Here is a 10754-nt window from a genome sequence, read left to right on the forward strand (position 1 = left end):
ACCACTGAGGCAAAGTGTGTGTCCACCAGAAAAAGAGGAGAATGGATAAACAGGCAGTCTCTTTCACACTCTATAAGAGTGGAACCACACAGTCCATAGAACCTCACATTCCTTAACCCTGAAAACTCTACTCTGAGCCTCTGTCTAAGAGCATTCTTACTGTGTTGTGAGTTCCAGCCACCCACAGAGGCAATAATGACTCAAGAATTTAGCAAATCAGAGCACTAAGTCATTTACAAGATCTGGGATGGGCTGTTGCAGGCTGTAACTGGCTGGAGGCTCCCTGTCCATTCTGTTCTCTGAGTCCTAAGTAGAACGGCCCGGTGAGGGAGTAGGGACTGGTTTCCAATGACACTCCTCCAGAGACTGCACATCTCTGCCTTGTATCTAAGCTCCAGCAAGCAGAAGAAGGAAGAAAGATGCACACTACTACCAGCACTGACAGGGCCCTGATTAGGGATTAGGCTTTCTCCAATCCCATCTCCACCCAACCACAGTGTCATTTTGAAGAATCATTTGCAGCAAATGAAGGGAAAGGAGCTATAAGGGCAAGAAATTGGTAGAAAATAATAGGAAAGAAGTACTAATATTTGATGAGGGTAATAACCTTTCTAAACTAGTGTCCTACTGCATTAGATTTTCCATGAAATTATTTAAAACAGCAGGGAATCAAACATCCCCACATTATTAACCTCCAGTGTGTGCTTACTGAAGAAAGTCCAAAGGATATTTATGCGTCTCACACAGAGGTTGAGCCTTAATGTCCAGACTGAGGCAATGAAGCTATGGAATTCTGCCTGTATTGTCTTCTGTTGATAACAAGAACCACAGCTGTATTTCTTGCCTGGTGAACTTGCAAAACAGCTCTTCCTCCTATTGCGATAAGCACAATGTCAGTCATCACCATCTAGATTTTGGTAGCACTCTCCTTAAAAGGTCAGGGCTTCTTTGCAGCTGGTTCTCTCTTTTCAGGGAGTCTTGGTTATGAAAAACACAAAAAAGTTGATATACCAAATAGTGTATTTTTTTGAGATTCTTTCCTAGGAGAAAACACGCCGTTGTAAAATCTTCACCACCATAGACTGATATTGTTATAATAAATGTTACATCACATACACTCATGAGAACGTCGGCCACAGCTCATCACATTACTAGGAGTAAATCTGTCACAACCTGAGTCACTGTAGAAGCACTCCAGTCAAACATGTTGAATTACAGCTAGATTTTAGCATTAATTATAATAATTATATCATAACCATCATTTCATCATAAAAATTAGTTTCACTATGACATTTTGTTCTTTGTTCCAAGAATTGAAAAATTCCAAACTGCAAAGGTGTTTAAAAATAATGTTTGATCAAGGTTAAAAAATGTAAGTTTTTATAGATTTATTGGTTTTTCAAACAGCATTCAAATAAATGGTAATTAATATACAGAAAAGCTTGCTAAAACTGATTGGATTCCATACTCCTTATAAGTTAGAAGGATTTACTTTTTACATTTTTTGAAGAGCTATGCATGTGAATTACAAAGCTATAAATATACTGGAGGACCCTAGTGGTATCATATTGAACAGCTGTTTGCGAAGAACACGTCTCTTCAGTACCCTGAGGAAGGCACAGAATATTGAAATGTTGACTAAATATTCAAATCGTTCCAAGAATGGATAACCATGAAAACAAAAGGGAACTATGAATTACGGCCCAGAGTTTGTGGCTTGGTCTGAGTAAGCTCTGTCAAAAGCCGTTTCCAGCGTCCCTTGCCTTTTCCCTTCTCTTCTCCTTTCTCCCCTTCTTTCAATTCTAGAGCTGAGCAAGGTAGGCACCAGCAGCAAGTGGGTAGGAAAGAGGCTAAGGTGGCCAAGCACCAGGTGCTGGAGCCCAGCAGGGTGAGGAGGGTATCCATGGAGAGCAGAGCATCAGGGCCCAAGTGGGATGAAGAGAAGGTAAAGCAGTGCAGAATAGTGTGGGAGTCGGCCTGGAGAGCATCCTGTGGGCATTGAAGCTCCAGTGAGGTGGGAGGGCACCCCACAGGCAATGGGTAGGGGCAGTAGCCGGTTCTGTGTCTGGGTCCAGGAGGGCAAGAGAGCATCCATGGCAGAGATCCATGGTACTGCACACGGTGCTGGGTAAGGAAAGCATCCTCACGAGTGACACCCAGGCAAAGCAAAGGCAGAAGGGTGTCTGTGTGAAGGTGACTCAGGGCAAGGAGCAAAAGAGCAAATATCCCATCATCAACAAAGAGGAAAGAGACTACTTCAGTCCCTCCCCATTAAACGCATAAGTCTCTAACGGCCCCATTCCAAATGGATTAGTGAATGAATAATTCTCTGGAAAAGACAGCAATATTCATTAGGATTTACCATAAGGCCATTACAAATAAATATGCTTAACTAATCTCATTTCTTTTTCTTTTCCTTTCTTTTCTTTTCTTTTTAGTTAACCAGACAGACACAACAGGAGATACCTGAAGAGAATAATGTATCCTTGTTTTTAGCAGGACCTATTTCACAAATTCTTTATAATATCATAATTATAAAGATAACAGCCGGCCAGGTGCAGTGGTTCTCACCTGTAATCCCAGCACTTTGGGAGGCCAAGGCAGGTGAATCACCTGAGGTCAGGAGTTCAAGACCAGCCTTGTCAACTGGTGAAACCTCGTCTCTACTAAAAATACAAAAAAATAAATAAATAAATTTAGCCAGGCATGGTGGCATGCACCTGTAATCCCAGCTAGTTGGGGGCCTGAGGCAGAAGAATCGTTCTAACCCAGGAGGTGGAGGTTGCAGAGAGCCAAGATCGTGCCATTGCAGTCCAGCCTGGGCAACCAGAGCATGAAACTCCGTCCCCCTCCCCCCTACAAAACAAATAGCAGCCAACATAATGAAGCTGCCATTTATTGAGTTATTATGTAACAGTTGCAGAAATGGAAGGCTAACTGATTAAGCCCACCAAAATTCACCTGCCTTGCTTTCTTTTCATTGCTGACTTCCAGTAGATCTTAAGACTATTATAGCTAAAAGTCACATAGCCAAACAATATATAACTTAACTCCCACTAGCTTCCTCGTAGATAACATCTCTGATATATATGTCATTATGCTAACAGTTGCTTGAAGTTATTTTTCAGGAATTAGGGGTAAGCTCATAATAAGTTTGAATCAGCTGAGACCACCAACCTGCCTGAGAGGTAACCCTTTGACATCAGAAGGCTAAAGCTCCTCCTCAGATTATATTAATGCTGCCATTTTCTGAACGTGTGTCCCATGAAGAGCCGTGAAGCCTGACTGCACATGCACAGATCACTGATGACTTCAGTTTTCCTTGTCTCCGACCCTGTTCCCCAGACTGTAGGTCACGTGCTTCTTTATCCCACAAATATCCCTAAAGTCCACCTTTGAAGAGGCAGATTTGAGAGCTATTCTCCTGTCTCCTCCAGGGCTTCCTTGGGAATAAATTCTTGCTTTTTTGCAAAACCCAGCATCATAGTTATTGGCTTACTGTGCACAGGCAAAACAAACCTGGTTTGGTGTCATTGTGATGCCAAATGTTTAATCCTCATAACAATTCTAGGAAGCAAATATTATCATTCCTTATAGTCTCTTTTCAGATGAAGAAAATGGAGATTCAAAAAGTTCAGGAACATGCCCAAGATCATAGAGCTACTAATTGGAAGACTGGATATTCAAACTCACCACTCTCACCCAAACTGCATCCTCCTTACTCCTTTGATGAATGCCACAGTTAAACATAATCATAGCTCATTGAATAATTATCCTCAAATAGCCCGTATCAATTAATCAATATCAGCTTGAAAAAAGGTCTCGAATAATGAGCAAATTATACTTGGTGAAAATTTGAAAACATTGGTTAAATTTTTAAATTATTTGTTATCTGCCCATACTGAGCAAGGTGAATAGAGTTGAGTCTAGGTGAGCAATAATGAAGGCCTGTATAAGGGTGGGAACTACAGGACAGACCAGCTAAAACAAGGAATAAGACATGCATCCTTCCTTCCAGGAGCTCCCAAACAGCAATTATAAAAATGGCAAATGTATGTACCAAAGATGAGAAAGAGGCGAAATTCTAAAGAGGAGACTAGTTAAGAACATCAGGCAAGCATCACTGGAAAAGATGACTTCACAGGTCAGAAACCAGAGATGAGTGGAATTTTACAGCTGCTCAGGAAAGAGAAATTGGAGTAATAGAAGAGCTTGAGCAAGGCAAAAAAGGAGGAGCAAGTGAAGCTTCTTTAAGGAAAAGCAAGGAATCCTAGTCCACAGCAGAATAGAATCCCCAGAGTAGCACTGTAACAGATAGAAATAGAAAGGCAGAAATTAGATGACACTATAAATTTCCATCTCCGATGTTTGTAATTTTGTTCAGGGACTACCATCAAAGTTGAATGTTAAGATAAAGCATTCCATAAGTGTCCACTGAATTAATAATTGGCAATAATTTTGAGAATAGATTAGGAAGGGGAGAGAGTGAAATTTGAGGAAGGGCAATTTGAGGCACACTATGGTGTCTATAATTCATAGTCATTGATCTATGGACTCAAATATGAATTATGGAAGACAGTTTCTATAAAAAGCCAGTACAAACCACATGAACTCTTACTGAAATATTTGAACAATTTGGAGCCCAAAGCAGGTTGATTTTTAAACTACACAATGATGCATATGGTAAGTGGAGGTGAAGGTTACCTGCCAGGTGCTGTTGAAATATATAGGAGAACAGAACAGGTGCAGCGGCTGGAACAAGAAAGCCAACCAGTCTCTATGCTATGGGTTAAAGAGAAGTTAAAAGAGATCACCACCTCTAGTCCTGGGAGGCAACCTGATAGATGGCTGGGCAACAGATCGCAGTGATAACAGCACACACATGGGAAGAAAGAACACCATAGTAAGCTGGAGCAGTCCGTAGAAAAAGACAGATGCCTTCCTAGAGGCAAGATGTGTAGTTGATGAACATCCTGAGACACTCTATGGGAGCCTTCTGAGCTGAGAGACTCTCTATTTAACTACATCTGAGAAGTCATCACAGCATTGATATTCTGTTCATTATTTGTTCTGGCTTCATCCATTACTTTTATACCCAGCTATTGATAACTTTTCAAAGTTGTTAACATAATAGAATTTGTGCAACCACCAACACAGTCATCAAAATGTGGAAGCGCTCCATCACCACACAGCTCTCATTCATGCTACTCCTTTATGGTCACACTCCCCTCCCTCATTCCAGACCACCCTTAACCTCCAGCAATCCCTAATCTGTTCCCCTATCTAGACTTTTGTCATTTTGGAAATGAGTAACTGGGGAGAACTCACTAATGAAGAAAATAGCTATAAAGAGCACTATTGAGACAACTGACAAAATCTGGATATGGACTATGGATTAGATATTAGCATTGCATCAGTGAGAAGTCTCCTATTTTTGATCATTTAATTGTGATTATGTCAGGAAAAGTTCTTGCTTTCAGAAAATACACACTGAAATCTTAGGGAATAAGGAGGCACTTTACCTCTTAGTTTCAAATAATTGTGAAGACAGAGGAAGAAAGAGGGAGAGAGAGCACACGTGCACAGGGAAATGAGGCAAAATGTAAACAATTCACAAATCTGGGTAAATGTATACAACAGTTTTGAGATTTACCCTTAAAACTTTTCTGTAAGTTTGAATTATTTAAAATAAGGTTTCAAGGAAAAGTACTATCAGAATGACAACCTGCTTTGCATATTTTATTTAAAGAGTCATGAAAGGTTGAAAAGAATACTAGATATATGTACAGTATAGAGGATCCCCATGTATCCTGGATCTAAACAAGTAAAATGGTTTCTCTTTCTCGCCCTCTACTCTTCTGAGGTAAAACTATCAAGAAAAAAATTCTAGCAAAGAGATTTTTAAAGTGATGTTAAGGATACAAGATTGGTATAGACTCAGCCAACTCTATCTTTAATAACACCCTAACAGGGCCAAGTGGCAGAGGCTTAGGAGTATGGCCTCTGAGACATGAGGCCTGATTTTGAATCCTGGTTCTGCCACTTACTAGCTGTGTGACCTTAGGCAAGTTGATTCACCTCTCTGTGAATCTATAAATACAGATAGAATAAAAATAGTACCTACCTCTAGGGGTATCTTGTGTTTTAAAAGTGTTTATATCTAACATGCTTAGAAGAGTGCCTAGCATACATTGAGTGTTATATAGGAGCTTGCTGTTATTGAATGGGGAAATTAAAAGCAATTCTCTGGGCGGATACAAAACTGCATGCTGCCTTTTTGTAGGCATTTTTCTCTTCATACTCTCCTTCACATTTGTATCAGATTCCATTTTCCTTAAGAGAATTTTTATTTTCCTGCTCTTTGGCAAAATGTTTCTTAATCTTCAGCAGTAATACATCAATATGGAGTGACAGTTTGACAATATGGTTCTCACTTTTCATAGTATAAATTCAAAGACAAATTGTGAACAAGTCAAGTGAAACTTGTAATTCACAGCTGTGAGGTCACACTAGTGAATTATAAGCTTTTCATTATGTCAGAACTATGAATTACAAAGACTTTTTTTCTATACTTCCTGTCAAATAATTTATTAGATAACCCTCTATCACAGGATTTTGCAGCATGACAGAACCAGAAAATACAGGGGCTGAACTGTGGCATTTCCAGATAGAACAATAAGAACTTCGACATATAAGAATAATGTTAAAAAGAAAGCGTGATGAGTTTCCATTGTACTCCGGCTAAGTTTAGAGTCATTCCTAATGAGCAGTTTGTTTTCTCTAAATTAGAGCCATTGCCATTAAAGCTTGACGGAGGTCATCTTTTTGTTATCCCCTTCTTACTGTCGTCATCAACTATCATTTCTTACAAGTCACTAAGGGTATAATTCTATAATGTTTAAAAAATTAGGGAAATGCAGAATGAGAAGTTTTCCCATGCTGCGGGCTAACAATGAACACCCACAAGGACGTTATACCTCCAAAGCAGCAACCAATGATATATATCTGTGGAGAGTGTCACACAGAAAATGAAATAAAATCTAGGGATCCAATCAGATGCCGAGAATGTGGATACAGAATAATGTACAAGAAAAGAACTAAAAGATTGGTCATTTTTGATGCTTGATGAAACCTAGGAATTCAGAGGAATGTCTTCACTTATACTTGAATCTGCTCTCTCAATGTTTCTGATTGTTGTATAACTTTTGATTTTTCAAACAGTCGTTCCCCTTTATCTTTGGGGGATACATTCCAAGGCCCCCAGTGGACTTCTGAAACCTCAGATAGTACCAAACATTTATACACTGTTTTTTTCTATATATACATACTTATGATAAAGTGTAACGTATAAATTAAGCATAGCAAGAGATTACTAATAATAAAATAGAACAATTATACTGTAATAAAAGTTATGTGAATGTGGTTGGTGTCTCTTACTCTCAAAATATGTTCTTGTAAAGTATTCGCCTATTTTACAATGTGGTTGACTACAGGTAATTGAAACCACAGAAAGGGAAACTTTGGATGAGGGGGCACTACTGTACTTAGAGATACAACTATAGCCGGGTGCAGTGGCTCACACCTATAATACCAGCACTTTGGGAGGCGAGGTGGGCGGATCACGAGATCAAGAGATTGGGACCATCCTGGCCAACATAGTGAAATCCCATCTCTACTAAAATACAAAAATTAGCTGGGCATGGTGGCACGCACCTGTAGTCCCAGCTACATGGAAGGCTGAGGCAGGAGAATTGCTTGAACCCAGGAGGTGGAGGTTGCAGTGAGCCTAAACCGTGCCACTGCTCTCCAGCCTGGATCCTGGCAACAGAGCAAGACTGTGTCTCAAAAAAAAAAAAAAAATATATATATATATATATATATATATATATATATATATATATATAAAATTTGATTTTTAAGACCATACTGTATTTAGGTATCTACTCATATTTTGCATAAAGCAATTTTTTGTTCCATTATATGACTTTTTATTTTATTGTATATGTAATCTGACACACAAGAAAGAGTAAAGTTGCTTCCCCAAGCCACACTTTTAATTAAAACCTGGAATCATCTGCAGTCCTTGTTAAACATGCAGGTTTCTAGAACCCTCTGAAGTTCTGATTAAATAAATTTATGGGAAGCCAAAAAAAATTTGTAAATATATTCTTGTTAATATTAACAAGATAGCTAGAAGATAATTCAGATGTTGTTAGCATAAAGGATACATAAATACTTAAGGTGATAGATATCCCAAATACCTTAATTTGATTATGTAACAGTATCAAATTATCAAAAATACCCCCAAAATAGGTACATGTATTATGTATCAATTTGTAAAATATTAGTGTCACTTATTATTGCTGTTGTGAAATTCTGGATAACTTCTTATAATTTTATAGCACTTTCATGTCTCATTTATTATTTATGTTGACCCAATGTGGTATGTAGGTTGGGTACTATATTCCCATTCATTTGTAGGGACATTGGGGTGATAGGGAGTCAGATGAATCAGAGGGCCTAATCAAAAATTATGCCACAATTGAGTATCAAAAGCAAGAATCATATATTCTCATTCCAAATCCAGAGATTATTTTCCACATTGCACTAAACGTCTTTCCCATTTATAAGCATGCTTCTGCAGCACACCCACCCCTAACAAACCCTGATGCTTCATACAGCCCAGACCCTGCTCAGTTTCACATTTGATGAAAAGTCTAATTTTAGAAAAATTCTAAAGTAATTTTTAAGACAATTCCAAAATTTGTACTTGCAAATCTTAAAGAAAATTTACTCAGTTTCAATTTATACCCCACAACTACATCGAACCCTATTTTCTCTTATATCCTCAAAACACGGCTTTCATCAACTGCTCTTTTTCCTCTTCTCTTTGGCCTCTCCAGTCCTGTTCCCTGATTCTACAATGGTGAGAGTCCAGGAGCTAAGCATACACAACCAAATTCTCCTTGAAATTCAGTGAGGTGGATGAACAAGGGAAGCAAAAATAAAATTTTTCATAAATCTTGTTGGGATAGTGAAAGCTGATAACATTCACTCATCAATAAATGTTATTCCCATTCCTATAGTTTTTTATCTTGCTAGCTTGAACGTTATACTGATGACAATATTGTTATGTATGTATTTGAGTGTGATGGGTAAGACCAAAACTTGGCCAGCATCTCTTTCCACCCTTCATATATTTCAACACTTGTGCAATTTTGTAAAGGTATCATATTCTTTCTAGCTTCTAGACCAGGGCTTTTGCATCATTTTCACATTCTGACACACTGGGATAAACAGCAGAAGTTGTTGCAAGGAAGGAAGCATCCATTTTTTTGCACACTGATAACCTATTAGAGGTACTCCAGTGGGTAAAGATTCCTTGAATGGGAATCTACTCAGTTCTGTGTCTTTGAATATGCTACTTCTACTTAGAATATTCTTTCTCTTTCCTCCCTCTTATTTCTGTATGTCGTCAACACCCCCTCAGCCTTCAGGAAACCACTTAAGTAGTCAATATCCCAGAATGTCTTCCCACTGATCTCCCAAGGCTAGGGACGGTGATACTCCCATAGCATTCCTGGGCTTATCCTCAGCTTAGCTCCCCACATTGTAACTTCTTACTTAGCTATATCTCCAATGAGACTTTAAACATCTTGAGAAAAGGAACAGAATCCTATTATTTTTTAATTTTTAGCACTTATATGATACCTATTAAATGGTTAGCACTCAGGAACTACTAATAAATGAATTAATGAAGTCATGGACTCTTCCTGGATATATGGCTCTAGTCATCACTGACATACTCCTAAGAAAGCACTGATCTCTGATAATTCTACCGGAAAATAGTCTGATACGGTTTCTAGGCCCTTGTCCATAGAAATGAGCCAAGCCTGCTCAGGCTGGCATGTGCCATGTTGCTCTTTCTCATAGCATCCTATTCTTTGCCTATATTATAGTTTGTAATAATGGTATATTTCTAAACTCTGAGTTACCAGGATGGGGGGCTGTGTATAGTCTAGGAAATTAAATGTATATTTTCTATTGTCTAGGAATTTCCATTAAGCACTAAAACTGAGAACAACAGAAGACAAGCAATGCTGAGTACTAAAGAGGGGTGCCAAATACATCCACATAGCTCTTACTAAACGGCAGCAAGACTGGTCCAGAGACCAATACCCCAGTTAGCATATATAAGCGAAAAAACTAGCGTTCTTTGGAGGAAACCTATTGCATCATTGTGTTGTGAGCTTAGAGGAAAGCATGATGACATTTCTTTCCCCTTTCCCATAGGAGGAAGGATGAGGGTGTCTCCCCTTTCTTTTGCTGAAGGCAGTGGGAAGATGTTCCTAGAGAACCAGTCATACAGATAAAATGGTAATCTCATGAAGCATGCACAAACATCTCGCTCCCTAGCTGGGCTGTTAGCAAGATGTGGAATCAAGGGTCCCAGTGCAACTAAAAGACCCAAATGAAGCAGACTAAGAGAAGTCTTGGGTAAAATTGATATTTGACTCCCAGAACAGAGAGGCATATATGAACACACAGAATGGCACTTGCTTCCTTCCGGAAACTCTGTGAGAGGGGAATACTGAATGCAGGTAATTGCAGGGAGCAGCTCTATACAATGGAGCAAAGAAAGAGGAACTGTGGGGCAAGCCTATAATGCTTGTTTATTTATTTACGTATTTATTGTCATGACAAGGATGAATGAATTTTCCAAGGACCAAGTACATACCAAGGAAGATAGGCTT

At 38.9% G+C, this 10754-nt stretch overlaps 1 protein-coding gene across 1 annotated transcript; it reads left to right on the forward strand.

The window, feature by feature from the left end:
- The first annotated feature begins 6952 nt into the window (after window positions 1–6952).
- LOC108317215 (DNA-directed RNA polymerases I, II, and III subunit RPABC4-like) lies at window positions 6953–7168 on the forward strand. The gene has a single exon (XM_037745364.1). It carries the CDS (start codon window positions 6953–6955, stop codon window positions 7124–7126), a length of 174 nt encoding a protein of 57 aa, XP_037601292.1. The 3' UTR covers window positions 7127–7168.
- Window positions 7169–10754: the final 3586 nt, after the last annotated feature.

The sequence above is a fragment of the Cebus imitator genome, unplaced genomic scaffold, assembly GCF_001604975.1.
Source record: "Cebus imitator isolate Cc_AM_T3 unplaced genomic scaffold, Cebus_imitator-1.0 Scaffold198, whole genome shotgun sequence".
Lineage (NCBI taxonomy): Eukaryota > Metazoa > Chordata > Mammalia > Primates > Cebidae > Cebus > Cebus imitator.

Bases quoted from the DNA above. Each gene is read 5' to 3' on its own strand.
- LOC108317215 (XM_037745364.1), top strand. From the start codon at position 6,953: ATGAACACCCACAAGGACGTTATACCTCCAAAGCAGCAACCAATGATA.